Source organism: Passer domesticus, chromosome Z (assembly GCF_036417665.1).
Source record: "Passer domesticus isolate bPasDom1 chromosome Z, bPasDom1.hap1, whole genome shotgun sequence".
Lineage (NCBI taxonomy): Eukaryota > Metazoa > Chordata > Aves > Passeriformes > Passeridae > Passer > Passer domesticus.
Genome location: NC_087512.1, coordinates 61,472,094 through 61,491,701, shown reverse-complemented (window position 1 = coordinate 61,491,701; position 19,608 = coordinate 61,472,094). Strand labels below are relative to the sequence as shown.

General features: G+C 36.7%; 1 protein-coding gene across 3 annotated transcripts in view; it reads left to right on the top strand.

Annotated features, from left to right (window-relative positions):
* Nucleotides 1-19,608, top strand: part of PCSK5 (proprotein convertase subtilisin/kexin type 5) — a 228,560-nt gene that overhangs the window by 13,730 nt on the left and 195,222 nt on the right. For all 3 annotated transcript variants that reach the window (XM_064403772.1, XM_064403773.1, XM_064403774.1), the window contains exon 2: nucleotides 10,636-10,740. In XM_064403772.1, the coding sequence (XP_064259842.1) occupies nucleotides 10,636-10,740 (105 nt within the window). The remainder of the gene's footprint in view (nucleotides 1-10,635; nucleotides 10,741-19,608) is intronic.

The window sequence follows — 19,608 nt, the reverse complement described above, 5'->3', positions numbered from 1 at the left end:
CACATGAATAAAGTAGCCTCGTCAGGACTTTGTCAAGCCTTGTTCTTATGCTTTATTATAATTACATGTATGACATATTACATTACATATTACATGTATGACACCACAGGTGAAGAAACATTACAAAGCAACTATAGTCTTTAGAGTCTGGAGTAGTTAATAATGTATGGTATATGGCAGTTCTATTTGTTACTTCAACAAACATTCATGACACTGCATGAGTATATATCCTCATTTTATATTTGTTTTGTGATGCAATATAAAATAGGATTGTAAGTCAATAAAACAGAGGCAAAGCTTACTTCAGTTAATGCAGTATATAATTTAGACATTTTAAATTACACATTATTGAGTTAGAAAAGGGGGAAAAAAGATTTCAGAAAGCAATGGCAGTTTAGTTGACTCTTCAAATTTAAAGGTTAAAGGTATTTGTTTCTTTTTTGATGGCTTCATCAAAATGATGACTATGGTACTGAAACAAACATGACCATATTGCCTAACAGCTTCTTTGCAGATAAAAATTATGTTTGATATGGCTTGAACTTTCAAATGCATGATGACTGCATTGAAGTCACTTTAAATACTGCTGAGGTTACTTTTGTTTGTTCAGCATAATATAATATGCTGTGTTGCACTCGTTTTTACTGCAGAAATAAGATGGTGACTCACTGGGGTTCACAAAAAGGGGCATAAACTACCAGTTTATATTATGTTGGTTTTTGTATTGAAAATAAATGATAGAAAAGATGAATGAGAATGAAGGAAGTAATTTATTTCATTTTGAGCATTTTAATGAAAAATGTAGTGTTGCCTGGAATTGCAAGCCCATGGTCATAGGTTTGCTGCATAACATTGCATTAGTTTATTTGACAGGGATGTGAGCTTCTCAGTTGCTGCAGTGCTCACAGTTGCAGTTATTAATGCCTGTAATTATTGTACTTGAATTTTAACATTTCACATGACAAAATGTAGAAATGGCTTTCTTCACCATCTCCCCCTCAAATGTTTTAGGCTGATACATCTTTGGAGTCTACACTTCATAAAAATCCCTCTACCACTGCCTGTCCAATAATTAAGGTTCATTAATTTTCAGCTATTTTTTTAACATCATTCTAATAGTCACAACCTGTTTATGAATTCTAGAGAAGAGGTGGATGAAACCCTTACTGACCTTCAAAGAAATTTTTCAAGTACTATAGTGGCATTTTTTTCAATTTAATGCTTGAACAATCAACACAGTGTCCAATATATCTTCAGCTTCTCTCTTTTTATTCATTCTTAATATCACTGAAGGCATATTTGTATGCCCTCATCTATAGGGAAGTGTTCAAAGGGTGCTAACACACAGCACAGCTCAGATAGTGTCCTCCCATAAAGACTGATGCATGTTCTTCTCAGAGCTACAGCTGCAACAGAGAAGGGTAGGGGTCAAGCTCAAGGCCTACTTGTGTCATAACTTTTGCAGAGAGTTTGTATTTACTGGGGGCTCGTGTTACCTGTGGCATGTAAGGCTTTGCTGCTCATCCATGTAGGACTCAAACATCATTTTCACAGGGTCTTTATTCAGGCAGCTTTTCCTTGGCTTTATTTACTTGATGGGTGTCCTTGGGATTTCTGTTTTTATGATTTGGATTCAGTATTGCTTTTTTACCTGTACTTTTAGAAGTAGCACTATTTTAAATTAAATGTGATCAAAGTATATTCTTATTTTTAAAAAAATCAGTTAACCTCTCCCACTTTTCAGGACTCAGTAACGCAGAGAGTTCATAATTTCGATAACAAAGCATTTACACAAACATATAATCTAAAAAAAGATGCCACAGTCCTGTTTGGAAGGATTGTTCCTCCTGTATAGTAGTGTAGATTCAATTAATAAATCTTGGTGTGATCTAGCACGTATTAGAATTAAGGCTATGATACAGTTTGAATTTATTCTTTCTAATACCTAAATTAATCTTACCTGCTGATTTGTATTAAAACTTGTTTGTGTTAGAAACTTTCTTTGTTTTTTTAATGATGTAAACCACTTTATATTGCTATTTGGTTGTTAGGTTTTTTTCTCTTTATTTTTCACAGTAATTCCATGCGCTAAATAAGGTTATCAAGAGAGCACTAAAGTACTGTAATTTCAAAAAGCAGAGTTTCATTTGACAATATTTGTTTTAAGATACAACTGTACAAAGTAACCTTTATACAGAAAGTGTGATGTAGGAAGCTTTTTCCAATTCACCTCAACTTTTAAAAGTTTTGTATCAGTAAGGAGCCTCAGAGGAAACATAATTTGGTTAATGTTGCTAAATCTATTTTATAATATATTTTCAGTACAGGATTTCTCTATATAGAAAAGTAGAACTTTGATTTTTAAAAATAGTTCAGAATAAATCTAACTAGGAATTTAGAATTCCACATTTAAATGTAGCTTTTAGTTTTAATTAAATTATATTTTAGAATTGAGACTATAAATGTGCTTAAGTTATATTCTGTAATAGTGTAGAAACCCTGGAAAAGTAAAATTATGGGAAAAACAACTTTTATAGAGGTAATCCCAAATCAATATACCAACTGTCTTGGTTTGAGACAATGGGCACTCTGAAATGAGTAATATCCCCCTCGATTCCAACCAATCTCTTTCCACAAGTAAGGAACAAGATATGAGGAGATACATATGAAAAAAAAAACAACCCAAACCTGTTTAGTAATAGAATGCTAGCAGGCAATGGAAAAAAAAGTAAGTAACTTTTTTGACAGCAAACTGCTAAATCTTACAACCCCCAGGGAACAAAGAGAGACCCCAATGCTGGAAATGCCCTTTCGCAAGATGTGTCCAGCTGGAGATGGCCACATGGCTGGAGGACAAGGGGAAGATGATGTCACACCTTCCCTTCCAAGGTGGCACCCTCCAGACATGCGTATCTTTCCCTCTGGAGCGGGAAGCCAATGGACTTGAACTGGGTTGACCAGCAGGCACCTGTGGAACTCAAACAAAGGCAGCTCAGAACAGCCAAATAATGTAGCCTCTCTGAGATGTGCAAAACCCCTCAAAACTAAAAGAGAATCCAAAAAGGGAAGACAAAACCTTTGCCTGAGTAAAGACCAAACAGCCCACGAAGCATATACCATGCAGCAAAGAACCGGAAGCTGCCCATGAGAGAGGATTTTAAAAATGTCCATGACAGCATTTCTAGGCACACACACAGGATACCTGCCTTGTAGGGTCTTGCAGTAACAATTTTTGGCCATGATAGATATGGAATACAATAACATAACTGAAAAAATCTTAACTTTGGTACTGAATTAGAATAATATCAAAAATTATAACCAACCACAGAATATCAATGCGTTTTAATCCTACTAATGAAGGCATATGAAAATTAAAAGGCTGGAGTTTATTTTTGATTGAAAGAGCTAATGTGTTACTTTATTCTTAAAACAAAATACAGTAGCATGTAAGCAACGGCAGTGAAAATATCTTGAAGAACATAAGGCCAAGCTACTTAATCTTAATGGGTGTTACTAATTTTTGGCATTAGCTGTTTAAAAAGCCAAACTAACTCCAGGCAAGTGCCTAGACAAAATTCGCCATTCAAATAACAGAAACATAAGTGAAAAATACAAAAGAAGGCTAAAATGGTGTATTTTAATTCAGTAAGATGTTATACTTTCATCTCTATTTAAACTGAATGAGAAGAAATGCCAGTAGTTAAAATGGTAAAGTGTTCCCACCATGTTGAAGAGATGCAGTGTGATTTACTGCTATGAAATTGTGACATTTCTGCTGAAATAGCCATGTGGTTGGTTTTTTTTAAATTTCGCTCTTTTGCAGTTTTCTTTATTTTTCATATGCAGGTGGTTCAGAAGGGAATCTTAATTTTTCCATTTGAGCTATCCTGTCCTCCAGACTGAAGATTCAATAAACTGGGGTAGAATTCCTCTTTACAGTATAGGCTTTTTTCCATCTAAGAGACTCAAAAAATTCTTCAGGAAGAAGGGGTGTATGTAAGACCAAACCCAGCTTGTTCAGAGTTTCACTGTTCTGGAGCAGCAACACTTTGCAGACATCATGTCCATTAAAAACAAACCTGAAGAAAAGGGAATAGGGGAGAAGCAGATATGAACCTTGAGAACAAGGTTCCTGCCTCTATCATACAGAGATATCTCCACAATATGGGCAATTGAATTTCTGTTAGTTAACCAATAAAAAAACCTTTCCATTTCATATTATGTTTGGCAGAGACAGTCCTCATCTCAGTCTGCACCTCAGATGGCTGAGCAGCTCTGCAGCTGTCCTTATGGTGATTGGTACTCCAACCTCAGTATGCTGGAGATCTGTCAGTGCTGACCCAGCAGTGGGGTTTGGAGAAAACAGCTGGAGACTGAGAAAGTGTGGTCACTACTGTAGTATCTTACAGTAAAAAAACCCCATCCCAGTTCCCCCCAAAACTCCACTACACAGTTCTGTTCCTTGCAATATAAGTTGAGTTTAAGTTCCAGGTCTGGAACAAACATGACCTTACTAGATATGGGTGCTTTAATTTGAGTGGATCAGTGGAAAGCTTCTGCAGAGCTTTCTTGCTCCTAAATGCTGAACCAGAACATTGGTTAAGATGCTTAAGACTTGCTTGTCTGGAGTGATTCAAGAAGGAAAGGGAGTGACAGTTTTCTGCAGTATCATTGAACCCGTTTACACCTATGGATAATGATGATGAGCCAACAGGGGTCAAAATTAAGGGCTGTGAGCTTGCCTTGTGAGATTTCAGATTTACATTTGAAGTGCATTTTGTACCTAGTCTTGTTACACCTCATAAGATCCCTATGGGCTCACTTTTCAAGCTTGTCTTAGTCCCTCTTAATGGTATCACATTAGTCTGCTATGTCAGCTCCACCACTCAGCTTGGTGTCTTCCAGGCCATTCTGTTATTCTATGTGTGCTGGTTTTAACACACAACAGGGAACTAAATTCCAAATACACCACTTTTACCCACCCCTTCTGATAATGGAGGAGCAATAAGGAGAGATTATGTGATAAAAATAACAATTCACTAAAATCACAATAAACACAGCAATATCAATAGTAAAAAGTATACAAAAAGAAAGTGGTCTACCCACAAAGGAACATTCACCACCAGGAAAAAAGGAAAATGCTTCTCAAAGATAGAACCAGGAGTGGTCTCCAAACAAAGGTAAACAAAGGAGAGCTTCCACAGCATAGTGTTCTCTCCCACCCTTCCACCCAGCCCAAAAAGAGTGGAAAGCAGGGACAAAACAAAACCTGGAAGCTCATTCATCTGGAAAAAGGAATTGTGCACCTGCTGGCTAAACTCAGTCCTCTGCACTTGCTTGAACTGCTACTTCCAACTCTCTGGTCCCTGGATCTGTCCACTTCAACACCGCAACTCCCATAGTAGAGCTGCAGAGGAAAAATGGGAGGAAGGAAAAAAACAGGTGGGCAGCAGAAGAGACCAAGTCCACCATAGTTTAAGGGGACAGTCCGCTCTGCTTTTGCGACCAAGGCAAGAGTGGTGAATTCCCAATTTCTGGCCCTGGTGTTTTCCTGCAGAAGCTGTGCTCCACAGGCATGATGTGGGTGGTATCAAATAAACAATGCTAAAAACTCCAACCCCATTTCTTTTTAACTGGGATGCTATGAAAATGTTTTAAATATTTGTACAGAGTACACCAGAAATTACATTTCGGAGGCAAATGAAAATGCTTCAATCTGAAAAAAATGTAAAAATTTGAAATAGAATTGAAGTGGTTTTGTTAAAATGAGATGATAAGAGTAAGCTTCATAAACTTTCTTTGTCTCTCTTTTTTTGATATTTTCTTCTGCCAAGGACTTTAAAACTTTGGAAATTTTTTACAGTTCTAAAAAATGGGATGTGTTATACCTTCTTCTCCATGTGAAATATGATTCTGTGCCTATTTATAATTATTTATATTCCAGTTCTGCACAGGGGTAGCAGATTTGTGCTACTTTGCTCTTTTAGTATCTTACTGAGTTCAGAATCATATCTGTACCTGATCTGTCTTCCCTTCCAAATCCATTTAGGAGCAAAATAATTAAAGACTGGGAGAAATGGGGAGTCTTAAAATATATCCTCCAATTCACCAAATCAGTATCATATTGTTTACTATTCAGCCCTCTGGGAGAAGAACACTTTGCACCTAGATGTTTAGAAGATTTGCCTCTTAAAAAAAAAATAAAAAAATTTGTTTACCAGCTAAGAATCATCTCTTAGGTTTTTTGCCCAGTAGTTAGAATGACTTCCCTACTCTTGTTCAGCTACATAGAAGTTTCAGTCAGTTTAGTTTCAGAGCTTAGTCAGATAGATCAGTTTGGTGACCATGTAAATATATTTCAAGTGTGTTTAACAGTCAGCTTTAGTATTTGTATTTCCTTACAGAGTTCTTGGGGACAAAATGCACATATAGATTAATTCATGCAGTAATTATGTTCTAAATTATCTTACTATTGTCGTGGCCTATAAAACAACATATGGAAGAAATATTTTTCAAGAGCAAGCTTAGAAAGTGTGGTTCTTGTTTCATATAACCTTTACAATTAACACATTTTCTCAACTTTAAATAGAAAATAAGACTTGATAAATATAAATTTAATGTAAATATGTGGATGCTTTGTTTTTCAGGAACACCACAGTGATATTGTAGGATTGTTAGTTCCTGTAAACTGAAATAATTCCTGGGAATTATTTAGTCCTTGAATAAACATAATATAATACAACTAAAATGTATGTATAGATCTGTTGAAAATGTTTATCTACAAACATTACTTCTAAAGAGATTAGGTCTTCTCTACACCCACTGTCCATTCTTTTTCCTTTGGCCAGGCAATATTTCCCTATTTCTTTTTAAAGAAATCATGCCCTAAAAAAAAAAAAAAAAAGGAGACTACAAGGATTTCTCAAGGATATATGAATGAAACTGCCAACAGTCTCTAGCAGTAGTAAAGTAGTTAGCTCTGGTGTTTCTGTCTTTACATTGCTTTTCTCTGAAAGTGCCTCTAGGACCTGGGAGTTAGAAGTATAAAAAACAATTTAACAAGAACATACACAACAAGAAGTTTTATTGTGCTATAGTTACATGGTTTAATTCTTCTTCCTAGTGGTCCAAGAAATTGGAAGGTCTAAGTAAATTCCCATTAAAGTAAGAGAAGGCAAAAAAACTTTTAGTGATGCTGGTGTTGCTTTGCTGTGAAAGGCACTGGCATTTAGTGAGTATGAATTTAATTAAAATCTTTTAATTAAAAGATTTCGGCTTGTTTTAATTCTTTGTCAATTATGAACTAAAGCTGTAGATCTCACAATTCTAAATGATCACTAATATTATCTGAAAACTAATGGTGTTTGGAAGACGTTGCATTGCAATTACCATACCTAATTCCAAGGGGTCAATTCTGTCTCCTCAGCCCAAGTTCTCAGAGGGAGTAGATCTGAACAAGGATTACAAAGCCTCATGCTGTCCCGCTTGGGATGGAAGCATGCAGATGCCTCCAGTATGTTCCATGAATGGCTAGTTCTGCTATAAACTGTAGAACCTCCAGGAGTGCAGTTAGGTAATCTCCTAAATTTGCTGGTTTGGATGCTCTCAGAATGGTCAACTAGAGTTAATCTTTAGTAAATACCTAAATAAATAAATACCTTAAACTAGTGCAAGACAAAACACTGAGGACTGGGTGATATTGAGACCTTTGTAGCACAAAACAGGATGGATGCTTATTTTTGTTGTAATATGGCCTTTCTATTTAAACAGTTGTGTGAAATTGTAAAATCTAGTTACCTGTCTGAGCTGAGTCTTTCCAGTAACGTGTATGCCTTTATAGACACACACAAAGTAGTGGGTTTCTAACACACTTTGAAGGCAACAAGGTCTATAAAAGTTCAGTTACCCTTATAGGTTACTGGTAGGATGAGTATGCACTTTACAGGTCTCTGAAGACTTACGAAGCAATTAATAATTTCAATCTTAGCTAGCACTAGCACTTCAGTCTTATTTGAGACTAATGATCAGTCCAGGAAACATCCATAAAGTAACTGATTACATCCCTCTGTCTCAGGGAAGCGTTCCATCACTTGCACTTGCACTAAGCCTAGCACCAAATTTCAGTGATTGCTACAAATAGTAGTAATGTAGAAAGAGTGCAAAAGTAACTGGACTGTGCTACAGCCTCTTAAAATGAGAATAAACTTTAGTTGATGAAGTCCAAAGTAATGGAGTAGAATAGAGCAGAAGATAATTGAGTAAGATAGAATAGAATTGGACCTACAGTAGTCGTCTAGTTGACAAGTTCAGGGCTGACCAACAGTTCCAGCACATTATTAAGGGCATTGTACAAATGCCTCATTAATACTGAGAGGCTTGGGACATTTACAAACTCCCCAGAAAGCCTGTTTGACTAGACTCTTGATAAAGAAGGACATTCTAAAGTTCAGTGTGAACCTCCTTTGATGCCATTCTGAACAGTTCTGATACATCCCTGAATCCTAGTGGAAAGAGATCAGCACCTTCATGTCCTTGTCCCCTCCTCAGGAAGCTGTAGAGAGCAATGAGGTTACACCTCAGCCTACTATTCTCCAAGCCAAAGTGCTCAGCTCTTCTTCACAAGCCATGCCTTCCAGACTATCACCCAGCTTTGTTGGCCTCCTCTGAATGAATTCAAAGACCTTTACATCCTTCTTAAATTGTGGGGCCCAGACCTGCAGAGAGAACTCTAAATGAGGCTTGCCAAAGCTGAGTATGGTGAGATAACCACCTCCTTTGTCTGGCTGATTATGCAGTATTGAGGTACTCCAGGATGCAGTTTGGCCTCATGGTTGCCCAGATACATGGCTGACTCATGCTTAGCTTAATGTCAGCCAGCACCCACAGGTTGCTGTGTGTAGGGCTGCTCTCCAGCCACTTCACTCCCATTATACACTTTTGCCTGGTGTTACTTAATCACCAGTGCAGAATCCAGCATTTCAACTTTAAATTTCATCCCATTAACCATAGTTTGGATCTATCCAGATGCATCTGCAAGGCTACTGGTCTCTTAAGGGGATCAACAGTTTGGTATCTCGCAGTTTGGTATCATCAGCAAAGATGATAATGGAGCATTTAAATCCTATATCCAGATTGTTCTTAAATACATTGAACAGAGCTGGACTGAGGCCTGAGGAAAAGGACTGTTGACTGGCCACCAGGCAGATGTAACCCAGTTCATTACAACTGAGCTCACCTGTGCTGTGGAGGTGTACCACTTCAGCTGGAATTGCCTTTCAGATAAAAGGCAGCATGAAAATTACTCTACTACTGGTATGCTCATTAGTCTTAGACAAACAAATTTCTATTTAATTTATCATAAACTGATTTAACTGAATGTTTTGGTAATTTTGTTACACTAGACAATAAGTTACTCTTCCCAAAATAAAGATATTGATGCACCACCCACACAGACTGGTGTTAATATCCTAGAGCAAATTTTCCCTGTTAGCTGAATTAATTGAAATTGTTGCTGTTGTCTATCATTATCAGTATTTTCTTTGCAGTCTACTTTCAAATTTTCTCAAGATTTTTGTTTTCTAATATTCTAAATATTCTTGGAATTTGTGACTTATTTCCAGCTCTGTTCAAGTCTTTACCACTGAGCTCTCAAGTTTCCTGCACGTGTATTCTTATAGATGCAAATTTAGAAATCTAAGGGGTTTTTTAAGGTGAAAGTTTTCAAGTGTTGCTCCATCTCTTTGGTGATATCATTTAGCTCTATTTGGAAAGCCAAGCCTGTTTCATGAGGTCACTTTTGAGTTTTAACTTGAAATGACAGTAGGCTTAACTGTCCCTTTTCTGCTCATCATTGTGGAACTTGAAACTAAATTGTGAAGTATCTTACAAGATTTGCAGTGCACAAGTAGGTAAAATTCCAAATGAGCTGGAGGGACATTCTCCCAGAGACAAGGAGATTGAATGTTAGTTCATAGGTGAGTGAAACTGAAGTTTCAAGTTAAAAATGAAAAATGAAAGCAGACATATTGATGGCTCTGGAAAGGAAGATTTATTTTTCAAATTGTGAATGCCGTGTCTCTTCAGTATTGTGTACTCAAAGGATGAGTAAGAAGCATTTTTATTACACCGTACTATTTCCACGTTTCTTTCTTATACTTTTTGCTCTCATTTGACAGAATAGGAAAGCTATTCCTGTTGTATAGTCCAATGCTGTGAATGACCTTTTTATAATTGAATTATATAAGTAATCAAGTCTAGTGTGTTTTACAATACATTTCCTTAAGCAAACTAAATGGAATGCCACTTAATGATTTTTATACTTGCCGGTTGAGGACAAGTTTGGATATAGATTGATATAGAGTTACCTGAAGTACTGCATATAAATTAAACATTAAAAAGGTAGATATAGTCAGACTAAGCAGCTCAGTTATAATCTTTGGTTATGTAGTTACTGCCTCAAGGATACTTCATCTACTTCATATCATATGTCCTTCTTTTGAAAGATGATCAGTGGGTTCAAGTAACATTTCAGCACAGAGGAAATTGCATAATTTATAGACTTTCCAATGAAAAACAGGAAACCAGTTTCACTAAATTAAGTCTTCCACTCTTTTTTTTTCTTTTCTGCTCTTACAGATTGGAACATTGAAGGACTACTACCACTTCTACCATAGTAAAACCATTAAAAGGTCAGTTCTCTCAAGTAGAGGTACCCACAGCTTCATTTCAATGGAACCAAAGGTAAGAAAATCCATGCATGTGTCTGAGGAAAAAGCCTTTGCATTTTTTATATGAAATACTATACCAGAGGACATTCACCTGAATGGCATATAACATTGCAAGACTTACCCTATCTGTTTTCTAAGGTTCTACTTCTCATTAAAACAAAGTGAAGAAGATACCATGGTATTAAGTATATGCTATTCTTGGAACATAAGGTGCACAATTGCTCCTAGATGAGTACTTGAATTTTGATAATGCACTAATTACTGTGCTATGCTTCTCTGCCAAACCACACACGTAAGATTTATGTATGCAGATTCCTTCTGTGAAGCAACCAGCTTTAAAAATAAAAAAAATGGGCAGTGTGGGATGATACACTGTTCAGAGGAAAGTTTCTCTTGCTTTTTTTCTTGTCTTCTTCTGGACTTGGTCTACGAGGGATTAAAAAGAGTACTCTTCTGTGCTCCTTTTGGAAGTTTAACTGATCTTAATTTTAAGATCTGCATGAAAAATTGTGCCATTTTTTTGTAGCATTCACTATAATAGGTAACTGTCAACACAATTTAATTACTGGTTTATAGTTAAGTATAGTATCTTCATGTGTCCTACCCATAACACACTTTTGTTTGAATCCTTTAATTCCAGTGATTAGTAGCTTATTCACTGACTGCAGAATTGGACTGCCTCTGGTTTTCTTTAAGAAAAAAGTTCAGTGAAGATCCCATTAGCTTTTTTATGGTGTTCATGCCAACATGTCTTGCCAACAAACCCCCCGGCCCCTGGTGTGGTAATAACAGAGTCAAGCTTTTTAAAATTATTGGATGATTAAAGTTCTCTATGAAGGATTTATCAGGTTTTACTGAACAAATCATTTATGAGAAGTAAAAGTTACTGGTGAAGAGTTTGAACACTGTACAAATTGAACATCATATAGGAATACTTCTGTCATCTGGAAAACTTGTGTTTGGGTCTGAAGTTCCTCTTGAGGATACGACAAGACTCAGAATGTACACAAAAAACTGTGCTTAATCCTCTGTTGATAAGCCTGAACTGCTTAACCCTTTGAGAGCATCAGCAGTCTGCTGAGCAGTGTACACTGGGGGTTAGCATAAAAGTGGTCAGGGCCCAAATCTCTGTTCCCATGAGTACTGAGGCCCACCACTCAAAAGCAAGCATATAGAATAGGTAAAAATGCAAAAGGAAGGTAAGTGTTCACATCTGTATCAGTCCATGCTCTTTCCATATGCACAGAGGTGGAGCGATTAACGCACAAATGCATAAGTTTGCATGCATGTACCACCATAAACTGTAGTGTTACACCCAGCTTCCAGATACCCCATCTGCACGTCTGGCAGGCACTCCAGACTACTTTGGCTAGAATAGTGACAGACTCTAAGGCAGAACAGCAGAAGATTAAAATTATAATGTATTTGTTATGCCGTTTAGGTCTTGTCTTCAGTCTGTGCTGCTTTTGGTAGAGAATTTCTAAATTTCAGAACTGTTATGTATCACTTCAATATTGAGAAGCTCTAGTGAGGGTTGTACAAGGTACCCAATGCTGTTTATGATTCTGTACCCAAAGAGAAGCTGGTGTTCTAATACCTAGCTCTGGCAAGAAGTGTTTGTATGATTCACTTTTTGACTGCTTCACTGAGCCTGGGTGGCTGCAGACATGTCAATAAATGGATATGTATTTGTAGCATAAAGACCACATTGTCTTCAGCGCGTGTAACATTTAATGATTATTAAAGCAGACTGGCAATTTAATTATTCTATATAAGCTAGTTCTTTTAAAACAAAAGGTTTAATATTGTATTAGACACAATGCATTTCTGTGAGAATTTGAAAGTACTGCACACTACTGTATTTATGAGTGGAATGGTATCTAATGCCAATATTTGCTGTAGTTAGTCAGCATGGGTATTTGGGAACAAAGAAACGCTGAGGTTTGTTTGCTTTCCAAATAATTTAACGGTAATTCAGTTAATGCTGAAAAAGCTCTCCCTGTTACATGTGCATGGAATTAATCTGTTCTGTGTTGCCACAAGCATGGATCACTAATTTGCTCCTTTACAAAATTTTTAAGGATGGAATTCTGATTGAGTAGCAATTTTTTAATGTAAATAGCCTGCATATAATGGAAGAAATGATGAAATTTCTGAATTATTTTCATGAATAGCGTTTGACTTCATTGTGTGAATGCACAATGAAAGATGCAGAACTAATAGAAAATCTTGTTATTGTGGATTGAAATGAATGAATTGCTTTGAAAATCTTTTGTTTGATTTTCTTCTTCTGGAAAGGCCTCTTGACACTGTTATAAACAATATGAATAGATGCAACAGGGAACATAATAACTGGGTGTGGCACTTAGTGCTGTGGCCTAGTTGACAAGATGGGGGTTGATCAAAGGTTATATTTATGATATTTGAGGTATTTGTCAGCCTTTCGTGATTCTGTGATAAACTGAAGACATGCGGATTGCACATTTTGACACTCTCCCACAGCATTAGCCTGTATTAACCTCATATCATCTGTATTTAGATGAAAAGGTAAAGGATTGCAGTATTAACACAGTTTTGTCAATTGTCATCCACATCCTTACCTAGCAGTGCTACATGTTGTTATTTAGCAAAGAAAAAGATTAAACAGTTTTAGGAAAACATGCACAAGAAAGGCTGTAATTTCTTTAACATAGATTGTAATAGAGAAAATTTGTAACATAGCTTTATTTGCATCATCTTTCTCATCCAGTGAATAGTTATGTGGTGGTTTGTGTGTCCTAATGGGAAAACACAGAAGTCTGTGGATTTAAAGGAGGTGTCAAAGCCAACTGAACAAAATCTATTAACAGAGGTTTCTGGTCTCCCCAGCTGATATGCTGTTTGTGGTTGGCCTTTGGCAGGGGTCAATGAGAGCACCACACCACGAATCAAGGGCTTTTTTAGCTTCAGAGTTTGTTCTGCAAAGTTGTTTTGGTGATACCACAATGCATGAAACAATGGGAGCAAAAAAGAAGTGGGAAGATGTACAGAATGAGTCCATAGTTGAAAGATATCATGAAGCTCTAATTCAGATATTAAATAGTTGAGTGTATTGATGGTAGACAATCTGCTGAAATCAGACTAGTACAGCATTTCCAGGGCTGAGAAGAAAGAGCTGAGGTATGCCTCTGGGTTTGCTGCAGTGGTGAAATGAAGAGTCACAAAGTGGGAAACATTGCAAAGATTGAAACCACAGTCTGAAGACTTTTCATCAATAAAAATGATAAGGGAAACCAGGTGGAGCTTTTCGATTAGTAAAGAGATTGCAATTGCAATGTGAGAGTTGAAGTGTCTGTGCATGACAATAGTACATGTAAATTAAATGGACAACACAACTGGAAAAACTATCTTTTTATTCTGAATTATTACATTAAATGAAGAGTTTTTAGTGAAGAGCTGTGATAATCAAATCTGTGATTCATATGGTAAAAAATATCCCACAGAATAAGTAGTATAAATAATCCTAGAAAGTGACTGTTCTTAAGGTAATAGAGGTCATATAAAAGATTGATAATATATTCAAAGAGATGTACTAAAGTTTGTTCTGTTTTTCTCATGAGGTCCACAGAGTCCCCCATCACAACAGAGATCTGATAAAGACATCTGGCCCACAGTGATACTAAAAGACATGGAATTAATAATTTGTTTTCCTGTAAAGTGTGACATCAGCCAACTTTGGAGCATAGTGCATCTTGATCAATTTCTACTAAGATGGCATCTCATATTTTTCTAATTTTAATGAATTTTGGGTAGGTTTATTTGGGGTTTGAATCCTGTTTAATTGGTCATAAAAACATAAAGATTACATAAGATAGAAACAGAAAGACTTACAGTCCTATCGAAATAAGAAGTAAGGTTACCTTTACTTAAGGAAGATACTCTTCTTGAGCACAATTTTGCAGTAGTGTCATGCCTTTGTCAAGTCTACTCCAGGATCAGAATGCCTGGGAATACATTACTTCCAGACACTTATATTTTACGTAGATCTAACCATACACAGAGTGTAGCAGTATGACAGAGGAGAAAGTCTGATCTTTGCCACATCAAAATAAATAGAACTCACGGTATCAGCATGTAAAATGCTGGCAAGCATTTCTTTGGTGACACCAGATGATATGGGCTGTTTTCAGAGGATAGAAAAGTAATGCCAGAAGCCTGTCCTTATTACTGGTAGGACAGTTGTGTTCATGAAAGCGCAAAGGGGAGCACAATTGTAGTAGCTGTGAATAACCTGGGGCTTTTCAAGCCATCACCATGGACTTAAAGCTTAGAGAAATCAGATGAGAATGTTATTATGGGGAAGGTGGTATTCAGTTGTTAAACCTTAGTGAACAAAACGTTTTTGTTAGACATACAGGATAATACAACAGTTAAACAGTGGGACCAGGTAAGTTACTGATGTCTGCATGTTTAGCTATAAAATGTACAAACACACAGGGGACAAGAATCAGTAGGATGTTACTTGGTTGCAAAATAACAGGAACTGTCATGCTCTTTTCATGTTCAGAGTTTGACTGGAAGTTTAAGTTAGTTCTTAAATAATCCAGTATTTACCACAGTGGTCCCTGTAATTAATTACCTGAAAAAGTTTTACATGAGCAATCCTTATATCTTTAACTTAGTAAAAATCAAGAATAGATTTTGCTATTTTCAAGGAGCCTGTTACTGGGTGAGTTAAAGCATGAACTGAATCACAATGAATGAGAGGGAATAGCAGTATCTCTTTATGCCACCTGCTTCTGGAGTATTAATTAGTTTCATGTAAACATGAGCAAATGAGTGAATAGTCCTACACGTTGGATTTTTTTTTTCAGGACTTTTTGAAATATGAAGTTTGCTGTTCACTGATAAGAATTCTAGTAGATCCTGATGGTTATTCTAACTGTTCATTGTGCTGTAAATTTTGTATGAGTTGGTTGGTATTTTGTTTTCTTTACGGTAATTGAACCCGTACTTATAGGGATTAATATTGTGTTAGTTTTAGTTTAAACTATATTCATCAGCAGCAAAAATCCCTGGGAAATACATGTTGCTTCAGCAGGAATCAAGAATATGTTTTGCGTGATGAGGCTGCATCACACTTATTTTCATTCATCACTCAGTAATGACTATTCAGCAGTTCAGAATGCACCTAGACCTGGAATAAAAACGGGGATAAATCCCAGTGAGTATAGGAATAAAGTAGCTGCATTTTGTAGCAGGTTTTTCACTTATCACAGAATTCTATAATGGTTCGAGTTGGAAGAAACTTTTTGAAAGTCATCTAGTCCAACCTGCCTGCAATGAGCAGGGACATCTTCAACTAGATCAGGTTGCTCAGAGCTCTGTTTGTCCTGACCTTGAATGTTTCAAGGGATGGGGCATCTACCTATCCTCTCCAGACAGCTTGGTCCAGGGTTTCACCACTCTTGTTGTAAACAATTTCTTCCTTATATCTAATCTGAATCAACCCTGTTTCAGCTTAAAAAGAGGGTTGATTCAGTTTAAAAAGAGGGTTGATTCAGATTAGATAATAAGGAAGAAATTGTTTACAACAAGAGTGGTGAAACCCTGGACTAAGTTTCTCCTTGTCCTGTAGCAACAAGACCTCCTAAAAAGTTTGACCCCATCTTATTTGTCCCCTACACATACTGAAAGCCTCAGTAAGGCCTCCCTGGAGCCTTCTTTTCCTGAGAATAAGCAACCTCACCTCTCTGAGGTTTTCCAAATATAAGAGGTACTTCAGCTCACAAACCATTTTGTGGCCCTTCTCTGGACTCACTCACAACAAGCCTTCCTGTATTGAGGACCCCAGAGTTGAATGCAGCACTCCAGGTGGGTTCTGCAGCAACCCAATATGTTCAGTGTCCCACCCTTTTTAATAAAGTTTTTGCAACATTACAGAAACCCAGTGTTTGACCAGAGCGTTGTTTCTTTCTCAAAAATAACCCTGGTCAAAATCCTGACCCTTCTGCTTGCCATCCTGAGGTTTATCAGGTTCCTTCCTCATCTCTTTACCATCTTAAGAAAATAATGATATGAAAATAGTTAAAGAATATAATCCTGCAAAATAATGTTTTCACTTTTTCCAGTGGCTGGGAGAGGAGGACTTAATTCCTCATTTGTGCATTAATTAGGAAGTCAGCCAGTTAAAACCCTCAGCTAATCTGCAGTTCTTTTCCAGAAGTTAACAATGAGATTGTCATTGCCAAGGAGTTCTGTAAACTGACTTGGCAAGCGAAAAACTGGAATCTAATCTAATAGTTATTTTTAATATACTTGAAATTAGATATATTGAGGGGACAAAGCTCCTTTCAGGCAGATGCCAACAACTGATGAAATCATGATGAAATCATGTGAAATCATGATGAAAGGGAAATCTAAATGTAGGTAACTGAATACAGTAATATGTTTTAATAAATACCTCTATATTTCCCATCAGTTAATATTTTCCTTTTCTAAAACTATATTACACTGAATTCCTAGTGGCCATTTTTCTGCTTCTAGTAGAAAACATCAAAAGGTAATTCCACTAGAAAGCTTCAATGACTATTTTTGTTTCTTTAAGTACAAACAGCAAATCAGCTATTAATTAGACATTAATAAAGCTTTTGTTCTTCAGAAATAAACCTATCTCATTAATGCTACAATTAACTCATTAAATGTTTCTGCCTATTGTAAATAAAGAGAAATTAACATTATGTGACAAAACGTGTTGACTGAAGAACAGATACTTCCTCTTACAGAAGCAATGGATTTGGCCAGTAGAGTAAAAAGGGAAGGCCATATATATTCATGTGATATATTAATGTGATATTGACTTCTCCTTTTTAGATTACAGTCACCCAAGGTTCATTCTTACTCTGGTTTGGTATCCTGCACAGACAGAATGCTGTTCCTTGTGCAGAAAATGAACACCAAATTTTAGGTTGCTTTTCTTCCTAATGAAGTGTTGGACCAGCTGTCAGATATCCCATTCCAGTACTCAGCAGTCTTTAGGGCTTGTGGTAGAGCTGCTGTTAAGGTCTCTAGACTTCATGGTCAATGAGAAAGATGTTGGCTCTAAAGTGGCAGGCAAGGACTTAGCAATCTCTCACAGAAATAACTAAAACTTTCTGGATCAAGAATGGAAATATCACAGATTTCAATTGTCTCTTTGATGTACATGGAACCTTCTGGTTTTAGAGAGGCAAAAGCAAAAGTCCTCACATATATGCAATGGTCTGAGCCTTTGAAAGGGACTCATGCTATTAAGAGAAAAAAAAAATGTAAATAGTCTATTCTGAATTTTGCAGACCAACATATGTCTTGAGCATGGTGAGTCTCAAAGATTTAAGAACATTGGCTGAATTTGTAGCTGGATTTTAGCTTAGAACTGTTCAAACCCTGCGGGATTTTTCATTTGAGAAATCATATCCTTTGACCTTGCTGCACTTGGTGAATTTGGGGTTTGTGGCAATAGGACTCCTTGGCTTTTGTTTTGTAGAGTGTGTTCTGCTTTTAAAATTGTTTCCAACAAACATGTTGAGCAGAGGTTAGGATCAGTGACAGTATTTCCAACTGTAGCCTAGATCTTGTTACAGGAATTTGTTTAGGAATCTTAAAAAATATATGGAAATATTCTTTAGGAATAAGTGGGGGGAAAACTCCCTTCAGGGCATACTTTTGCTATGTAGGGAACAAATATTTCTGAAAGTTGGTGTTATGCAGTGCTACATTCACATAGTAAGATGAAGATTCTAAAGGTAACATACCTCTTGAATTTCTAGGTTTTGGGGCAAAGGGGGAAAAAAGTCTTGTACTTTTCCCTTCACTGTCACTATGTTGTCCTTCACTGTCACTAGAGGAACCTCAACAAAAACATATTTATGTATCTTAGGAACTAAATGTAGGGTTCATACATGATAATAATTACAATTATCTTGGAGACTGCTGGAGCTGCAGTGCTAATCCCAGCAATGGATAAATACAGAAAAATATGTTAATAGACCTAATTGCATTTAGGATTTGATAACTTATTTTACAAAATAAAAGTACTTAAGATACAGATAATTAGTTATCAATACTTGTTTTGGTTCTTTCCTTCCTTCTATTTTATGAGTGTTAGAACAGTCCAGGATACCATAAGTGCATAGTTGACTGTACATCAATGAAATAACAAAAACAAGGAGGAAAAAAACCTTTGTCCATCCGTTACTTTATCAGAGGACATGTTAGCATCACAGTCATGGAGTTAAAGTTTGGAGAAGTTATTTGAGCAGCATGCTCATATAACATACTCCAGTATGGTGCAGCACACTGTGAGAGTCTTCAGCTGGCAACTGATTTGAAGAGGGACTTGTAGAGGTTGTGGCTGCTTTTGCTGAGAGTGCAAAAGGTATATGCAGCATGCAGAATAGCTAACTTAATTAGATATCATTGAGTTGTTCGCTTGGTTTGGTTGGAAGGGACCTTAAAAGTCACCTCATTCCAGCTCCAGTTTAGATGCTTTCTGAAGTCTCTCTATTCTGGGATAAGATTTTCTTTGCACTTCTCTGTCAGAATGCTTTCTTGCTTAATGGCACATTTGTCTGGTTTGCTTTCCTGTGCAAGCTGGGAATGCTCATCCTCACTCAAAGTGAAACCGCTAATGGAAGGGCCTATAATGTGCGTGAAGGCAGATCACAGAGTTGTGCAGCCTTATTTTATAAGTGCAAATGCAATTTGAAAACAAACACGTGAACAAGAAACACAAGGGAAATCCATTTGGAACTTAAAAAGGAAAAGGGTGTTACATTCTTCACACAATTCAGGAAGCATTAAAAGGATTTTGCTTAGCCTTAATGATGGCAAAAACACTTTAGGTAAATATATGTGTGGGAAA